The sequence below is a fragment of the Colias croceus genome, chromosome 14 (genome assembly GCF_905220415.1).
Source record: "Colias croceus chromosome 14, ilColCroc2.1".
NCBI lineage: Eukaryota > Metazoa > Arthropoda > Insecta > Lepidoptera > Pieridae > Colias > Colias croceus.
Window position 1 is genome coordinate 5949794 of NC_059550.1, and position 20943 is coordinate 5970736.

Below are 20943 nucleotides of genomic sequence, written 5' to 3' on the forward strand. Positions count from 1 at the left end.
TTGCAATGCAAGTTTAGAGTCATATAAGTGATTATAATTAAAGTTTGCGCTGTAATTGAAGTATTTTTAGTCTGAAAGGAATAAGGAATAGATATTATTGATACAAATAAATGTAAAAAAGTATTTAAAAAATCGACAAAATCGACATACAAGTATGTCACCCTGATGAAATTAAAATCATGATGTGTATCTATCGATTAATTAAATATTATTTTTATAATGCTGAGCAAAAATATTGTACAATAATCCACATATTAATAAAATACCCGTAAGTAATTGTTGCTCGCAAGCCACTAATATTACTTATAACGATCGAAAGTTTCAAACTAAAACAATTAATAATAACGTATGGATAGAAAATTCAAAGTCAGTTTCCCTTAGGCTTTTAATAGTTTCCCCAAAGCGGAACCTCTATCAGATCTTGTGAGTTCAAACTCGTAACTAAGTTTAAAATTTATGGGTATTTAACGGTATAAATACTCAAGTTTTGTTATGAATCTGTGATGCTATTATATTTTAAACCATAGGACTTAAAACTAATTATATATAGTAGATGACAACTGCTTTATTTATTTATATATTAATTCAGAGATTTCATACAAGATAACGTTGCACATAAAAACAAATATTATAAAGCGAAAACATTATATTTTCTAGTTTCTGACATCTACTTCAGTCAAATGATGTTTTAGAGAAATTTAGATGCATTGCATTGTTTTTTTGTTACATGATATAATTTTTTGTTACAAGAACCAGTTTCCTTTTTATAATATCGAATAAGTCATACTCATTTCTCATTTTTTTTACTTAACTTAATTTATAACTTTATTGTTTATTAAAACTTTACGAATCGTTAATGAACTACCAAGATCCTTGTCTCGTTAAGATCGGACATAACTTTATTAATAGTGTGCAACTAAACTGCTACTTTTATAAATACAAACATTATAAAAACTAGATTATGTCATATTATCATGTTTTTTTTATTAACCACCTGATGATTACAAGAAAAACCAGTTACGATACATACCATATCATATGTATTATTACTAAACACATGTTGCCCGATTAGTTGCCGTTTGCGAAATTATCTTGAAACTTCAAATGGATTGCTAGCTAAAATTAATGTTCACAGATAAGCAACATACAGTACAAATTGTAGCACTATTATAAACAGGCGACACTTATCGCTTCAATTGTGGCAGATAATTTTATATCTGGCAATAAAGATCGCAATTAGTGAGACATTATTGTTATAAAGTTCCCCAGAGGTTCTAAGGTTGGAAATAATATTGATAAATGGGTATAAAATAGTATATGAATAATTGTAATGAATTTAGTTTAATTGTCTATTAAAAACGGGAAGTGCAATAATAATTAAAAAGCAGGTGATGATGAAGATGATTATTGATTATAATTTCTATCTACACTAATATTATAAAGAGGAAAACTTTGTTTGTTTGTTTGTTTGTATGATTGTTACGAATAGGCTCATAAACTACTGGACCGATTTTGATGAAATTTGGCACAGACAATCTTTAGACCCTGAGAAAGAACATAGGCTACTTTTTATTGCGAAATATGTACCACGGGCGAAGCCGGGCCGGACCGCTAGTCTGATATATAGAGATTAACAGAGCAAAATATATATTTTTTAAATGTGGAGTCACGATAACTTAAAATGTATTGCTTAAAATTAAATCTTTAATTTGTTTTTTTAATTTGTAATCATTTTCAATAGCTGACTTAAATAAAAATAAATAAAATATTACAAATACAAAAGAGCGGGTTAATATTAGCTATTCTATAAATTAATTGTATTATGTCGTTTGCAATAATAGAACATTATTTAAACATAGCATCAAAGGCAAGAATGTTCACCATTTTACATTTGATACCTGCCCCTAGGCGATGACAGATCCCTTTATTTTGACAGTGGGGTTGATGACCAAGTCGAGAGTACTTTAGAGGTTAAGTACTGAGATATAATTAAATTAACGAGGTAATGGACGAACGGCTGAGGTTTATTGAAGCGTACATTATGTTTTGACGAGGTTGTTATCGTAAGAAAATAAGTATGTTAGGATCGTATCTTCGCTTTGGTTACGCTATTTTATGGACGAGTTGTTTTATAGTATGTTAGAAGTGTTATGAGTGCTAATTAGTTATTAGAATAATAATATAATATAACTTGTTTTTCTGAATAAGAGTGAATGCGGCGTAGATGAATAAGTTACCTTTTGATAGTTTAACATTCGATTTAACTGTCCTAAAAAAATACACATATATTTACATACTTATTATGTAAGTACATATTTTTCAAAACCATTATACATTTATTGAATGTGGACATTATTTTTTAATTTTCATTTTTTATGTTCATTTTATGTGAAGTTGAGTTTCTCTCTTATTCCAGCATAAATGTTTTGATTGATTATAATATTTATCTTTGATACTTTATGTTTTATTATGAATATGTTATGGTAAAGCCATTCCGCTTATAATGATGATGTTGATATTATCGTAAAATAAAAGCGACGACATCCCTATTCATCTACGCAGCAAGATATAAAGGTTGTGGCTCACTTGATACAACATATATTCTTTAATTTTGATGTTTAAATATCCTATTGTTCAAAATTTAACGTAGTTACAACCTTATGATATTATGTTATTAACATGTTGTATTATATTTCTGTGGCAGAAGGCAAAAACAAGTAATAGGTATGTAATATCAAAAATCTAATAAACGAACAAAAGTTTTCAAAATTATAATACCTAGGTTAAATTTTATGTACCGACATACCGGATAAAATCATACTGCTTTGATTTAATAATAAATTAAGTTGGTATGTCGTACTTGTGTATATTTAATTATCTTATGCCTTAATGGCAATAATTTTTTTACACAATAATATTTGAATATGCTGCTTTGTTGAAATCAGTCGCGCTCTTTCAAATTACATATTCTTTTTTTTCAGGTGTAAATATAAAACGTGTCATAATTCCGTTGCCTACAGTAGCCTTTACTCCACTGAGCGCTGTTCCCAAACGAAGGGAAAAAAGATTACAAGCCGCCGGTATTCGGGATATGTGATATTAACATACTGATCAGATAAAGGGCGTTTGTGAAAATTTAGTGGATGGTAATTACGGTGTTGCGATAGCATCACGACGACACGCCTCCAGCTTAATGTATCGTCTCTGATAAGTAACGCCGATTGATGTTCAAGTGATGCCAAATTATTTTACCCTTGTGCTAAATTAATTTTTGTTATTGCAGAGAATTGAGTGTGCGCTCGGCTGGTCAATTTGAACCGACAATTATTCTCGATTTATTGTAGTAAAAATGACTATATCGTGTATGTTATAGGATATTAATTTATGTATTTATATAATTTAGTTTTAGTGCAATATTTTGGTGTATAATAGAGAAAAATTTACTGGAGTTGAGCATATAATCTGATGACCTTTTAAATCGCAAAATTAAAGGATTTAATATTGATTGTTCTTTAAAATTGCTTGTTGTTGTTGTTGTTGTTGAACCTACGTGTTCAAGCAATGAATAAATGAATTTTGAATTTTGAATTTGAATTTTGCAAAAAATACCTCACCCTATTTATTACACTCTATTTTTTTCTATAGCTGTAAAGCAATTTCGCAGCCAAAAATAAAATATAAAGAAACCCGAATAGCCACGATAATAACTCATACAATTTCGCTTTAATTGGAGACTTCTCTTGTTGCCATCTGAATAATTTAATTAAGCAGAAGTAACTCCACTAAGAAATATGAACCGGTATCTGAGAGCCGACAATTCATTTTAAAACGAAGAACACAATGTAAGTGGTTTTCGTGCCTACAAGCTCTTGTACCGACTCGACGCTTTAATTAAAACATCGGTTAATTTCGGCTATTAAAGGGTTTTTATTTGTCTTTTAGAATCAACGTCTCGTGCACTTGTTGCCACTTCCCACGCAAGCGATCTGCATATATTTGCAGGCTCTTTCATTCCCGTACTTAGCATAAAACAAGCCCGACACCAAGTCATTATGCAGTCTCGGATTTCGAGGTACCGTCGCATAAATTTACGCCATTATCAAAATATCATGAATGAGGCAAGCCGAGCATGAAACAGATTTAACAAGTTTTAAGGGTCATTAACGCACGCGACGTAATGTTTGCTTTTATTTTTATGGCTAGCGTAGTTTCCAATATGGGGGCAAGGAGTAAGCATCCCTTTATCCTCTTGGGCGGGACGCTAAAATTGTATGGATGCTGTAAATTTGTGTGGGTTGCTGATACAAATTTCGCTTCGCTCTGTGCGTTCGTTTATAAGTACATACTTTCAAACCGCAGTAATGAGTGAGTGATAGAGACTCTATCAGACATTATTGTACTACTACTATAAAACAAAACGTCTTTATTAATTAATAATATATGTAATTCACTTGCTAATAGGAAGGCACGAGGGCCATTTTATTTAAAAAATATATAGTAATTTTATGTGAATCTAAAAAAAATATGCACGTTTAGATTTTTGGTGATAAGTGCTTCGATAATTCCTGTCTCTTAGCTGTTTTGTGACGACGCGGTTGGCGCAGTGGTAAAGTAACTTCCTACTGAGCCGACGGTCCCGGGTTCGATCCCCGGTCAGGGCAAATATTTGTGTGATGAACTCAATTATTTGTTCTTGGGTCTGGGTGTTATTATCTATATATGTATTTATTAAATATTATATTTATCGTCGCCTAGTACTCACAACACAAGCCTTAATTGAGCTTACTGTGGGACTAGGTCGATTTGTGTAATAATGTCCTATAATATTTATTTATTTATTTATATTTATTTATTTATTTTAACTCCACACCACTTTTTAGCCCCACAATAACGAGGGGTGATATTAGTTTAACAAGTGCATCTGTCCGCTACTCCGTAACTCCCAGCGGGATGATCCGTTAAAGTTGCGGTTTTTTTCATGGACATTAGTGCTTTATGAAGAAATTTTAAGCATTAACAGGATCTCAGTAAATGTAGCTTTATTTTTTTTACTTTGCATAAACACTTTCTACTCCTCCTTACATTAGAAGTTACGTTCGTGTAATCTCAGTGACGGTCGGATGCATATAATAATATGGTGTGGAATGTATTAATTAGGTCAGTTGTTGTTACCGTTAATCCTATCCCTACGCATATAATCATAATCCTACGACCTACATGATACACGTATCTTAAATGTCAGGTGTGAAATCTATTTAAATGTCGCGTTAACGGTATCTGCTTAGAAAATTACATTGCATCCATGGCAGGTCGGGCGCTCCGGGCCAATGCAGTTATGACGTCATTAGCACGTTATGTGACGTCATAACTCAGCAGCTATCTTCCGACTGTCGGCAATTACAGCGATGGATGGACCCGCACGTGCTCCAAATTGTGCGTTACTTATCTGGAGTTTATGGAATAATCTTTCGTTGTTGGAAAGCGAATTTGGATGATTTAATATTGGAATCCGCTGGAGTGCACGTAATTTAAATCTGTACCCTTTATCAGATGTTTAAGTTATTTGGATTGTATGAGGTATGATGCTTTATTAGGATGATGATACAACCACCATTCCTTCACGTAGGCATCTTGGCTACTCAGTTTGTTATTTTCAGAATAATAAAATTTTAATTCCGCTATTTATTCGAGTTTATAGTCTTTATAGAATCCCAATTATATTTTATAAGTACCAAAAAAAAACGATAGCATATTTGAATATATCTTTGGAAATTTCAGAAAATATTCAAAATTTAACAAAAAAAATAATTTTCGTTTGTTACAAGTAGAAGTATTGATCAAATAGAAAGAAAAGTAAAGTTACCTACATAAGTAATATATTTAGTATACGTGAAGCAATAACAGAATCAATATCAATGATTAGGGCTCTCACTTCTCACGGAAATGAGTAAACAGAAACGAACATATTATTATAGCAAAGAAAAACGTAAGGGAAGGATCACTAATGAGAACTTGCTTATATTGAGACAAATACCACAATCAAATATTATGACGTGAGCATATTGTAGCCCATTTGATCCTGTAGTTATATAAATAACTTCAATCTATTACTAAAGTTGAAATAGATCGAAGTCTCTCTTATTCATAAAATTATGTAAATGTTCATTCTAGTTTTATTTCAATTACTTAGCTGTAATAAGTTTATTGAATACATATACTTAATATTATAAATGCGAAAGTAACTAAACTAAACTACTGAACCAATTTTTATGATATTTGGTATGGAGATATTTTGATACCCGAGAAAGGACATGGCTACTTTTTATCCCGGGAAAATGACGCAATCCCGGAAATCCCACGGGAACGGGAACTATGCGGGTTTTTCTTTGACTGCGCGGGCGAAGCCGCGGGCGGAAATCTAGTTTTAAATAAAAGGTTTGAATTATTTTAATTATACGAAATGTAGCTGTGATTTAACTTAGTCATTCATATCCCGGAGTGGCAATTTATATTATCTTCTTACAATATTGAATTTGCCAATCCTCATTGAGTAAAAAAACATTTTAACTCGACGGTCATGGCTGATGATGCAGACTGTTTTTAAATAGAAGTTAAAAGTACCAGACATTAAAAAACAATGCAAATTAATTATGTTCAGCACCAAGATAAAATATGCATTAAATCTATTTTTGTTTATAACATTCAAATATTTGTACAATATACCTTCAAAATTTCCGGCCATTTTCTTAACAAAAACTTAAAGAGAAAGAAGCGACTTACCAAATCCAGACACTAAAAAAGGCGGACTAAGCGGCTTTTACTAAAGTGTTAAATGTATCAACTGAGGAGCTGAGCCAAGAAGTATTAAAATGATTTGTACATTTTTATGCGAATGTAAAAGTATATTTTTATTTATTAGGCATGCTTTGCCAAAATTATTCTATTATATTTTTATAGCGGTGTAAAATAACTATTGATATTTATTTACTTTCAAGTAACGAGTGACCTATAAATTTCAGTTTAATTGCGAAAATAAGGCCTATGATAGAGTAAATTCATAATTTTAAAAGTTTATCTTTAATCTTGGCAAAAAAGAAGTGTAGATAATTTTAATGTACCTAAACATGATGATCGTGTTAAGTTGTACGTCTTATTAATACCTAATAGAATAATCCTTATGAGTCAGTACCTATTAGCAAGAGAAGAGGACAAAATCGACACGACATTTTGCTTCACAAACATCTACATCAGCCGAGACAAAATCACCAAAAACAATCAACTTCAAGTGAAACGCTTGTCATAAATCAGATGCAGTATAATCATCCTATTAAATGATACGGAAGGGATTTGTTGTGCCAGTACTAGAGCTGTAGAGGAAAAAAAAGGTGCAGTAATTTGTCTTTACTACGAGAATTTATGTCGGGATTCCTTCACGGGATTTCAGCTCCATACGAACGGTGCGCGGTTGGATAGTGAATACATTATTTTTGACGATATGAGGAATTTGGTGGAGTTATTATTTAAATGTTTTATGTAGGAAGGAAGAATCTTGTAAATATGGGTTAGAAAAACATTTTTCTAAGCTGTCCGTGCGTTTAAGGTAGAGCGGATATTATTAACTAAAAATTGTTATATATCACAGTGTTATATCACAGTGACTTTTGAGTAAATTGTTATTTAGTATTATTAAATAATTTTTTTGGTCGCTTTATTCGTATGATGGAATCAAATGACATTTTTCAATGCCCTATTTTTTGCAATAAAAATACAAACCTTAGATTTCTTTAATTGTGTAAACAACAATAAAAAAAGCCAACACTCATGCAATCTAAATCACAACAGTCACGCCAGCACATAGTTTTGAACCTTCACACATCACACATAAAAAGTAAAAACCATTTGGACCAACGGCCTTATAAACACCAAGTTTTACAGCGAGCTAAGTGATTTCATAATTTTTCGATATCGAATTTATTTTAACGAAATATAACACCATTCCCACAGCAAGGTATGAAGTTGTAAATTAAAAAACGGTAGTGATCGCGTGTGTACACAAAATATATCTTGGTGCCGTAATGAGGCGCGAGTCGTAGGGTCTTGCTGGCAAACTGATTGATTTCCATGTTAATTATCCCAACAAATTTGTTTTTCTATATTTATGTTTCGCTTCTTATTTATTAAATCGCGTGATCTCCGGTTTTGTACGAAGTTTATGTTGGCTATGTGCATTATTTATCAGGTTGAAACATTTGTATGGGTTTTCATTGCAAATTAGGGTGTGGCGTGGGCTTTTAATTTAATTAAGTATCTCTTATCTTATATTATGTAAGTCGGACACGGCAAGTTAGGTCATAGGTTTATATATAAAACATAATTTTTCTTATTGTACCTAATTCATAATACAAAAATATATTATACTTTTTTAAAGAGAGAAATTGTAGTATCTATTTATATTGCAAGTTTACGTGTCCGCTAATATCTCTAATAATACTTTGTCTCCATTAAATCATCTGATTAAACAGACAATAGACGGTAAACTCACTCAGTGCACTCTTATTTATTGACATAATAGTTTGAGCAAACTCGAGATTCAGTGAAAACATTAAATTTAATAAAATAGACAGCGTTTCAACTTTATTGTTCGAAAACTCCGTATTGCGACAACACGGTGTATTAATTCCACTCAAGTGAATTTCTCTCAACAAATATTTTGAGTGGACTGAAACAACATATAAGTCGGCTGAATTGTAACGACCTCCTATCCAAAATATAAACATACCTTTTTTAGAGTCCGTATTGTAGCGAATAATGCGCTTGTTTTAAAGTGCTTTTTTGTGATCGGCACATAAATTGTGTTTGGATATAGGTGACCCAGTAATAGATTGTTAGGTTTTAAATAGAAGCGTGTATTTGCATGTTTTATTAAAAAATTCAACGTAAGGTTTATACGACACTAAAGCGATAAAGTTAAAAGCTCATTTGGAAAATTTTGTGCACATATTACTATCATGTTTATTAGTGTTTATTATACATATGTTATATACGTATAAATAAAAATACAATAGAATTTATGTCATTCCAATTACCATTTTTAAATCACTAAAACGCATCTAACATAATATTGGTGATATTCAATAATTGATATAACTATTCTACAGTAAATACAACAAAAGTCTTCGAGATAGAAAATATCTGATTCCATTAGAGAAATTGATATTTGACGTATTAGGTATCCAGCTCTGATGCAGGGAATCCGATCATCTCTAATCGTCGATCGTTCAGATAAAATGGTTTTCTTATAACGAGCATGTCGCAGCGAACATCTTGTGTGTTCCATTTGTACGTTAGTTTGTTTAGATCTAGATACTGCTGAAGGAGATTAGGTAATGGATGTTTTGTTAATGATAGCTTTTAAAATCATCTTCAACTATATTATGTTCGTCTAGCGTTTATTTTTAAAAAGGAGGTCCAATATGTTTGTACGATGCTGAGTGGTAAGAACTGTGGGTAAGAAGCTAAAAAAATACCATTGAATTAAAAAAATGATGCTGGCTGATAATATAAATAATAAGAAAAAAAAAAACATTTTGGAATGTTTTTTGAATAAAATTAAATGCAATAAAGAAAATATAATAAGAAGATATTAATTATTCAATTAATGAAAGACACGCGTTGTTAAAATTCACTTAAAAATTATGATCTTGTAACTAGTTATTTATCGTTTTATCGATATCAAATCAAAATTATAATTTTGTTTTGGTTATAATTGTGTTACATTATTAATCTTTCTCTTTTTACTTTTGAAATATGTTCAATAATAGGTATATTATGTTCAGTGTTATTTATTTAAAGACGAGAACCATGTTTCAGATGTGCTGAAGTATTTGAACGCATTTTAATCACGTTAAATACAGGTATTAAATCCATCGTACAATAATGTTGTTTTAATTTTCCTCAATAAATTATACAAACAGTATAAATACGGTTTTAATTACCAGAAATAAATAGATCACGGAATTTCGCTGTCATAATCATTGAGATAATATTAATATGGAGACGATACCGCCTACATCACATATGTTCCACTCAACATACGTCATGTGGCGTAATTGCACTCAGTCGCTTGCTCGCTCATTGGCGCGAACGTCACGCTCATTTTTTATTTGTTTTAAAGTGAAACGCATCAAATATGCCTACTTGTGTGTTACGATATTGCACAAATAATACAAAGAATACGGAAAAGTGCAAAGGAATAACTTTTCATCAGTAAGTAACTAGATAATAATTTTTAAAACTTAGTTAGAGCAAAATTTTTGGCGGGCGACATTTTGTCATAGATTAAAAATTTAAGATATGACATTGGGCATGAAATAAGTGTTGTTAGTAATATTTGCTGGCGTATATTTTTATAGTATAAAATAATAATTTTACATATTTAGAAAAGCATAGACTGGTTGTTAATTGAAAAAAGGTCAAAATCATGAAATATGAAAATCAATTACTCAATCACCAATTTTTTTTTGTTAATTGATTTTAATCAAGTTTTTAATTGATATTGTATAAGCTACTGACTTGAACGTATAATTGAATTATTATTTATTTATCTGCACTAATATTATAAAGAGGAAAACTTTGTTTGTTTGTTTGATTGTAATTAATAGGCTCATAAACTACTGGACCGATTTTGATGAAAGGAGAATGCCCATTTTTGGTACTGGTTTTTCTCATGCATCAAGACAACAATACTATTAAAAAAAATCTCGGCAATTTAGAGGCCTTCTTACCATCGGAAAATATATTTTGAACAGGGAATGTTTTGTAAAATCTAATAAGACATGTAATTGTTTAGATCCGTTATTATAGATTTAGTGTCCATTACCGGTTACCATGGTAACCAAGCGGTAACTTATTACATTTACTATGGTAAATAGCTAAATGTATTAATATCGATTATTGTTTTCATTGAATTACAAAAAAAATCAATTAACATAAAATCACTCTTTAAGGTATTGTTTATACACTGTAGGTTGTTTTAACAAAGATAGTGAAGTAAAATAATATAAATATGTATATATAAAAAAAATATTATTATGACATAGCTTGGTAGGTAACCAGTTATTTCTTATTTGTTTCTTTCTTCGAATATGTAGTGAAAAAATGATTCAAACAACAACAACAACATGTAAACCGAATAAAAACTCAATTGGCATTTTTTAAGTATATATTTAGGTTTTCTTGAAATCCGTCCCGGAAGATTTCTGGTGCCTACCTACACTAGCCGATGAACAGATAGACTTTGTCTGAAAGCATAAGCTCTACGCATAGACTAAATATGTTAATCGAAAAATAACCTTTGGACGATAAAATGTTACCTAAATCACACATAAACCTAACTAAATCGGGGTTATTTAAGTTTTGAGGTTATTTCACATTTTTCTCAATATCTTGAAAACCCCTGTTTTTATCACAAAAAAATCAATTGGTAAAAATCTTTTGAATATCGAAGAACCCTTCAAAACCACTCTGGCATTGACGCAACACTGTACTGTGGTCCATACTTTCATGGGCATTCTCCTTTGGCACAGACAATCTTAAGACCCTGAGAAAGAACATAGGCTACTTTTTATTGCGAAATATGTGCCACGGGCGAAGCCGGGGCGGACCGCTAGTTCAGAGATAAGTAATTAATATTTTTTCTATTCAAGGTTTCCATGTCTGGGCCGTGAAGAAAGGGAAAAATTATTTATTTTTTTCTAAAAAAGGCTCAATTTGTAAGGAATAAAACTTCCCATAGCCCTGACTGAACCTAAAACACGAAAAAAATTAAATTATTCCATATGACGTCACTATTTACATCATCCTATATTATATGCCAGATATTGTTAGCCCCGCGTAGTAAAGTCAGTTTATACCTAAAATAAATATTAAGTAAGTACAAAGAAAATTTCAAGTCAACGTGCATGTAAGGAGTGGCACCCAATAAAATAGACAGAATGAAACCAAGTGTCGCCTCTATAGCGGTGAGTCAGTGACATCGCATAATCTATGACTGTCTAGCCGTCATTCGCGCGCCCCGCGCCGCCGCGCTTGGCGCACAGATTTTGTTCGTGGTGTCTGCTCCATATTAATATTATCTCAATGGTCATAATATATTTTATGTACAGCGAGATACAATGGCGAAACATTCTGATAATATCATTCATATCAAGTTAATTGCAATCAACTGTGCTGATTCCATGATTCGATATAAATATTTAACAATCAACGTATGACAAACAGACGGTAAGTCAGGCGTAATATTCATGTGAAAACAAATACAATTTTTCGATTGTACATACATTGGCGAGTTAATTGTCTTATAGATTTAATTGGTTTGTTTAACGCTAAATGATTATTTGTGTTTTCCTGTTAATAATAATTTATTGTCATCGCTTTTATCAAATATGGATAAAGTAGTATAAGGTCGTGTAGTTCACGAAAAAGTATTTTTGTACCTTTTTTAATTTTTCATATAAATTGTTATCTTTTTCAGGATCATCTAATTTATGTAAGTAATATCGTGTTGGTATTAAAAAAATATACTTAATGAACTTAAACTTCACATGAACACTCTAAACTTGCCAAAAAGCAATAAAATTTGCATTCACTTGAATACTTCAACTTACTTATAATGGAGAACTGCAAAGGACGCTGAGCGTTGGTTCATTTAGGAGTGCGACGTTGACATTATGCAGGCGCCTAAATTTTCTTTCGCAAAGGAATTTAGCGAGGTATACGCAGCTATGTTGATGTTAATGAAATTATTTCTGCTAAAGTAAGATCTGAGACGGGTGCATTGCCCTGAGTGCTGGCAGTAATTTGCATTTTGAATACTAACGACGAGTCGCACTCAGTGGCGACAACGTACACTATAGAGAAATAATAAAACAGTATAAAATGTAATTACTGATACGAAAAGCTGTTAGTACTTAAGACGCTATCGATTTGCATAAAATCCGACAAGTCTGTCGGTTTATTGACATTTCGTGTCCCCGAGCACTCAATATACGTTCATGTTATCTACTCTTTTAGCTACCTACGTTGTAAACGGTAGGGCTTAAACGTCCGCAATAAAGCCCTTAGCGTTGCATGACACGAATATAATATAAATATCGTGTTTTAAAACTTTTTCAATGTTTTTAGTGGTGTTTTTATATAGAGTAAATGGAAATTTTTTAAAGAAAAACTACCTACCATATATTATAATAATATATCTAAACTTTTTCATACTCGTAGAAGCTAATGCGGTTGGGTGTAAATATAAACGTTTTTGAAAAGAAATATCTTGATTATTTTTATACTTTTACATGAGCTATTAAATCATGTTAACTATCGTTATATATTTTGTAAGCAATGTATACATAATACAAAGAGAACGACAACAATATTTTGTTTTCCATTTCAAATGTGTAGGTATGTAAAACGGCTTAGGGGAGCTCATATTTGTTTTAACTCAATATTCAAAAAGATCGACGTACTAAACATTCTCCTGGTCGAATGGAGAAATATTCGTTCGCTTTCCAACCCAACACAATTTGCATGAAAATTTCATTATCCATCCTCCTCGTATATTGACAACATCAAAACATTCTCGAACATTCCAGAACAATACCCACTTTCGAATGAGACAGAAGGATAAAAATGATTGAGCTCAATAGTTTTATTTTCTTAGCATTGCTCTTAGGAATTTTATATGAATAAATGGAATTGTTCTATGGAGTGGAACAACCATTTTTTATTGAAGTCTGTCATTGTTTGATACTTTCCTGTGAGTCGTGACTTTAACGTACACGCTTAGAGCTATCAAAATTATTTCAGTCGTATAAAATTCATTTTTTAATCGTTTGAACACGAATTTGTGATACTTCTTATTTCCATCAATGTTTTAATTTACGTTCACAAAAATATGCTCAAAGTAGTGTAATAAATCTTGTAAATTAAGGACATATTGTTCAAACATTGTCCACCCGTTTCAGGGTTGGCAGAAGAGCCATTTTCGTCCAGAAAGCGATAAGCAGTGCTTTTATTAAATTTTCTCGCATCGTGTGACTAATGTTGTCCAGCTGACGCGCATCCGACAGAATTACTTTCTCTTTTCATTCCCTTTTATAATATTTATACGGATTCCTAACGTCCTTTTTGTGTTGCTTTAATTTTCTCCCGTGTATTTTTCTTATATTTCCACACCGGTGATGTATTTTGGTTAGATTTTTAACCGACTTCAAAAAAAGGAGGAGGTTATCAATTCTGCCGGTATGTTTTTTATATGTATGTACACCGATTACTCCGAGGTTTCCGAACCGATTTACGTGATTCTTTTTTTTTCGATGCGGGATTGTGTCGAATTGGTCCCATAAAAATTTTATTCGGATAGGCCCAGTACCTAGTTTTTATTTTATGAGCATTTTTGTCTGTATTTGTAAATGTTGCAAGCGCAAGTTTGAAGTCGGTTGTTTTTAACGCAGTTATCACTTGTAGTGATACATTTGTGAAATTAGGTACTTATTATAGACATAGTTTTCAATACTGTTTCATCGTAAAGAAGCCTTGGATACATATTTGTGTAAGATGCGTGCGAAATTCTTTACATATTATGTATTTATATTTTTTTGGCAGTTGTATGTCACATTGTATATTCAATATTGCACCTCATATTGTAGATTAAAACTCTACAAAATAACCTGAGATTGTCTGAAACTAAAGCTCAGAATACATAATAGTAGCTAAACGCTAACTAAAGTATAGTTACTAGATGACAATAAATCCTCGTCACCACCCAGGTTTTGATATACCTAGAGCGTTTCTGTCTGTCTTCTTTCCTGTTTTATTTAAATAAAAAATTGAACCGTATTTAGCAGAGGACCCTAAGATTTCACCTAGCACAGTTGTTATAAATGGATACAACAATTGCAAACATTTAATTGTTAATTACATTCCGTCGAAATTGATAAGTAACCGCTGCGTTTAAATTGAGCTTAAAAGGAGATTGTTATAAATTATAGAAGATCTACAATAGCGAAACATTTGTCTGGTTCCCATTAATTATATTCGTTTTGTGAATACTACAATGAGGGTGACCAGTTTCATTGTCCCAATTAAAAAAAGATAACACTGGCAATAATGGAAGACAAAGGGTGCCGGGCTTTAAAACAATAGACTATGATAGTTATCGTTTTATTTTTCTGAAAGGATTTTACCGTTGATATTATGTACATAACGTTCTTATTATGAGTGTATTTCGCTTAAAGTTAACGCTTTTACGCCTTTAGTACACCTACGCATTCGTATGCGGCAGCGAAATAACAAAAAAACTGTAAGTAGTGTGGCAGGTTTCCGCATATGATATGTCTCACTCTAGCACAGATAGATGAAATAGTTGCGTCCTTGTCAGTATTGTTCCGCAATGACCTGCGAAACTGCCGTTACACAGACGCATACCTTTCGCTAGTGATGTTTTGCATCGCAAAGCGTCAACTCGCGTTCTGTCGGTGAGGACAGATTTTCGCGCCATGGATGCCGAAAATACTGAATTATTTTTGCATTATATTCGAGATTATCCCGTATTATACGCAATTGGACACGCAGATTATAAAAATACGTACAAAAAAGAGGTAGCATGGAGAAAACTTCAAGAAAAGACTCAGATAGATGGTGAGAAATTTATTGTTTATATAATTTACATGAAAAAATTTACAAATTGTGATCGAAAATTAAACGCTGCTAAGTCTGCCCTATGTCTATTGGCATGCATTGGTACGAATGCTCCTAAAGTGTCCGAAAATTGTTTATTTTCGTATGTGTGTGCACCTTCTTGTATCTGCAATAAGTTATGCAAGCATACTGCAGCTTTAACAATTTTAATAGTATTATTAAAATCTGTTTCAAAGGGCCTCAAGAATATTCTAAATTTTTATGCTAAAATGCCAAACGCACATTCTATTACTACTCGTGCCCTATTTAATGATTTATTAAATCTTTTTTTATCATGGTCATTCATTGCTGCGTCTCTAGTGAAAGGTCTCATTAGAAAGGTTTCTAATTTAAATCCTCCATCTGCAATGAATACATGTGGTGTAGTCTGTTGGAAATCTGGCAAAGGTTTTGGAGCTGGCAAATTCAGATCCCGTCCACTCTGGCTGTAGTATTTTTATTTTTGTATTATTTATTTAGTATATTATAGTATAGTTCGCATACTTGAGTTACTATCTTTGAAACGGTGCATTCACCCAAACGATAAGAGAAATATATTGTTGTGTATGTGTCACCAGTTGCTAAAAACCTGAAATATTGTTACAGTTAAAACTATGAAAAATAAATGGAGAAACCTAAGGGACACTTATAAAAAATATAAACAGGGTCAGCAAACAAACAGTGGACAAGCCGCGAAGAAGCTTGCTAATTGGCAATGGGCTGAACAGATGTCGTTCATAGATTCATCCACAAACTTGAGACAAACTGAAATTAAACTGGATACCAGTACTATATCTATAAAGAATGAAAATGAAAATTCTACAGAAGCCGAACAGGTTTCAAATAATGAACAGAATGAGCTCGTCGTTCAAGAACTGGAGACAGCATGGTCTACAGCTGAAACTACAGCTGAAACTGCAACTGAAGTATCCCGGAGAAGACGACACCGTGTAAGCAACGACGTTTATTTAAAGACTCGAAAATCGGGTACTACGGCCAGAAACGCTACAGAAAATCTTGTCAATATACCGTGTGATCGAATAGACATGGATTTTTTAGGTTATGCCCATACTGTAAAGAAATTTTCTCTACAAAAGCAAGCTATTATTAAACTTCAAATAACACAAATTATAACTGAGGCTCAACTTGAAGAATTGAATCATAGCCGGCCAAATTCTAATTTCAGCAATGCTTAATCCTCTAGTCCCAATTTTTACTACGTCGATAACGACTGGAACATTTCAAGATCGACACCATCTGAAGAACTGCGAACACATTCCATCCCAGACCCTCAAAACGTTTCAATTGCACAGATACATATACCTAACACGCAAACACATTCAATCCCAGACACTCAAAACGTTTCAATTGCACAGATACATATACCTAACACGCAAACACATTCAATCCCAGACACTCAAAACGTTTTAACTCCTACACTGATACACACACCCAGTGGCAGAAGAATTACATACACCCAAGTATCACGACAACACAACACGACATCAAAAAATATACATGAATTTCTTTGTAATTGGAATGAACCGTGGATAAAATACTTAAACATCTAATATATAAAAATCAATGCCACTTTTCGTTGTAATTCCATAACTCGAGAACGGCTGAACCGATTTCGATAATTCTTTTTTTATTATATTCCTTGAAGTACGAGGATGGTTCTTATGTAGAGAAAACGTTAATATGTACCACGGGCGAAGCCGGGGCGGACCGCTAGTTACCTATAAGTTATAAATTTTCTTACCTTAAACAAAGTGCCAGTCTTTCTTTTGTTGGAATAACCTCTCTGTAGTTTGTATTTTTCTTTTTAATATGAGGTTCAAGAAGATTGTGTAAATATTCAAAAGTTTCTGGCTTCATTCTGAAATAGGTATAGAAACGATCTTCATGTGATTGAAGTTCTAAGCACAGTTTATTTTCTCCAAGTTTCCGTCGTTTCTGATTTATTTCATGCACCCAGATTTTACGCTTTCTCTTTAGTACTGACACCAGCAATAACAATTCTTCTTCTTCAGAATCTGAAAGCGATGACTGAGATGACATTCTGAAATTACGTCTGCACCTGCAGTCGTCGAAAACACAGTTGACAGATATACATATACTACGTGTCGAAAATTACAATGGCATATCATTGCAAAAAGTTGCAAAAACATTGCTATGTACTAACGTATTTCCGTGTCCGCAGATATTTCGCTACACAGTAGTTCCGCAGAGACTCGCTGCCGCATATGAATGCGTAGGTGTACTGAGCGAGTGCAGGAATAAATTTATATGAACTCATACATATTTTGTTTTAATTTCCGTGTCAGATCGACTTTCGTTTTTTGACGTGACAACGTCTTATAATTCAATACAGCCGGCTGCACGCACGCAAAAACATTACTCATGCGGCGTTACCTCGCTCTGACTCATCTGAGGCGTTCCATGTAAGGCTTGAAGTGCGAGTGAGAGCGCAGAACGAGCGACAAAGAAGCACAATCGGACGTTGTCACGTTCAACTATAATTGTCAGTAAACCCCCTTTTTATTGGGTGGAGCCATTAATTAAGAGAAGAAGAAGAAGAAGAAGACTTTACAGACAACCAATTTTTTCTTTTTTTTATACAGTGAAAAATACAGTATGTACTACTTATTGTTAGAACTACATTTACTATAATTAAATATATTTAAATTTATATAAATTTAAGGATTTCTATGAAATAATGGTAGACGTTTAAATTGAACTGCAATAAAAAGTAAGTCGTAAAGTACAATTAACCAATACAAGTTTATCTCTAATCAGATCCCTGTCCGTGTACTTAAATAACAATTTAAACAAAGTCAATAAAAGATGAAGATAATGTTCGTTTAAATACTTGTTTTCAATCTTAATGTACATCGGAGTGTGGTCACATTACTGACCGTGAAATACAGAAGCTTGGTTGTTCTATCGAGGACCAATCTGGCCCAACGCGTCGATTCCGCGAAATTCGTTAATTAATTTAAACATTCATGCTTAATTATCGGACTCTTCAATTAAATTCCCTTTTAATTTGTTTAATTCGCTGCTCCTGTTGTTCTTGTATTGTTTTATAATTTATGCGGAAGCTCGAAAGATCTATTTTGGGAGCAGATTTGTTTTAGGGTGTTGGCAAACTGTATTTTTTTTAAACTATGACTATTGGGACAATAATAGTTCTCCTATTACTGTCCCAATAGTCTAGTTTTAATTTTATTTTACAAAACTTTACTTTATTTATTAGTTAAATCATGATGAGAGGCTGAATTGATCAAAAATGAAACCAATCATAATTCGCTCGTACGCTTAAAACACACGCCTACTTCACACCCTAAAAATTAAACTATTATTTACGTGCATTTACCAGATCTTCTTCGATAAAATTGTATTCGCAAGTCGCAGGCTAGTTGAATATTACGTCAGCTAAAAGAAATTTGTTTATCTCGAGCCACTGAGTCAAAAACTTTTAATGGCACAATTGCAGTTCATATTCCTTTCTTAAACCGTAGTCGTTATAAAATGAACATTTTATCCATCCGATGCTTCGATTTTGTAGGAAAGCGTTTTATATAATACTAGCTTTCCACCCGCGGCATCGCCCGCGCAGTCAAAGAAAAACCCGCATACTCGCATAGTTCCTGTTCCCGTGGGATTTCCGGGATAAAACCTATCCTATGTCCTTTCTTGGGTATCAAAATATCTCTATACCAAATTTCATGCAAATTGGTTTAGTAGTTAAGGCGTGATTGAGTAACAGATAGACAGACAGACAGAGTTACTTTCGCATTTATAATATTAGTATGGATTTTAAAGTACATTGAATTACTATTATTTCTTAACAGACGACCTAAATAAAACGTATCTATTATTGTAAACATTATATTCCAGGTAGAATTATTATTTGATAGAATTTATATTGGTTTAACTTAGCTAACATTGATAAATAATTCCGTAAAAATGAACTTCATGAAACTTTGTCGTTTAACATAGAAAACAAAATATAATCAGTAATTAATCTAATTGTTTTAATTTAATTATTATAATGTGAGAAATCTCCTACAAAGTCGTGTGCATTTTAATATAAAATAAATGTTTTGCAAATATATCGGGTTGCGACATAAGTAATCCATCAGTACTTTATCACATACGCTACAAGCTTGTAGTTGTTTCGATGAATCTACACAATTTATCACAAGTGGTCGTGCGGTCCAGCCGATCCCGAGATCGCTCCAACTGATTCCAGTGTTAATATAGCTAGCTCTATAGGGATTAAAATAAAAATGGATTATTTTTGAATGCGTTTTATTACCAATCTTGTAAGACAAGACTGTTTTTAATTATGAATCGATTTTATTTTTAGAGCTTTTACTTCTAAGACTCTATGGTTGACTCACAAGGTTGCAATTTCTTATTTGTCAAAAAAATATCTTATAAATATATTTATATTTGAATCTACGATAATTTATAAGCAACAAGTTATATCTCCATGTAATCTTAAATACGCAAATGCTTCAATAATCATAACTTTCTAAACAGTCCAATCAATTACAAGAATATTAAACGCAGTTAGGGTAATTGGTAATTTATGCAGCCGTACCAAGAGCCGTACACATCTCTGTGACAGGAACATTGTCATAGGTTGCAGAGCTTGTTAACAGCAATACATTTTCCACATCAACACCTTTAGTGCGTTGCTTTAATAAACAGCTAGCGAAGTTGCATGGCTGGATACGATAAACGTACCGCCTCCAACTATATCTATAAGTTATGTAACGTGACAGTTAACTCTTATTTTTATTAACACAAGCTGGTAAGGGATATTATTTACGAAGTAAAGAAAACTGGTGGAGACCCAGTTTCTTTTAGGGTGGCATTGTATGGAGGCGAATTACTGTCTCTTAATATAATAGAGCGTGACAGAAAGAAATTAAGTTTTGAGAGACAGTTGTGTATTCTTCTACAAAAATTTATATTTGTAGCAGTACTAGTTCTACATAGGACTATACACAATGATTGTTCATATTTGGAACATTAACCTTTTGAACGCCAATGACATCTATAGATGTCATGCGCAATCGTGCCCTGTGCGCCAACGACACCTATACATGCCAAGAAACAGATCATAGATAAATACAAAATAAACATATTAAACCTTTACTTTTACGTGTTTTATTTATACAGTTTATGAACTGAATCCCC

General features: G+C 32.4%; 1 protein-coding gene across 1 annotated transcript; it reads left to right on the forward strand.

Annotated features, from left to right (window-relative positions):
• Positions 1–15504: 15504 nt before the first annotated feature.
• Positions 15505–17272, forward strand: LOC123697354. Its single transcript, XM_045643840.1, has 2 exons — positions 15505–15690; positions 16336–17272. The coding sequence occupies exons 1-2, from the start codon at positions 15549–15551 to the stop codon at positions 16923–16925; spliced, it is 732 nt and encodes a 243-aa protein (XP_045499796.1). The 5' UTR covers positions 15505–15548; the 3' UTR covers positions 16926–17272.
• The last annotated feature ends 3671 nt before the right edge of the window (positions 17273–20943 follow it).

What these genes read in the sequence shown, in the direction of transcription:
- LOC123697354 (XM_045643840.1), top strand. Translation starts at nt 15,549, where the DNA reads ATGGATGCCGAAAATACTGAATTATTTTTGCATTATATTCGAGATTAT. An exon ending in AGAAAAGACTCAGATAGATG is followed by an intron (nt 15,691 to 16,335) that starts GTGAGAAATTTA and finishes ATATTGTTACAG; the next exon opens with TTAAAACTATGAAAAATAAA.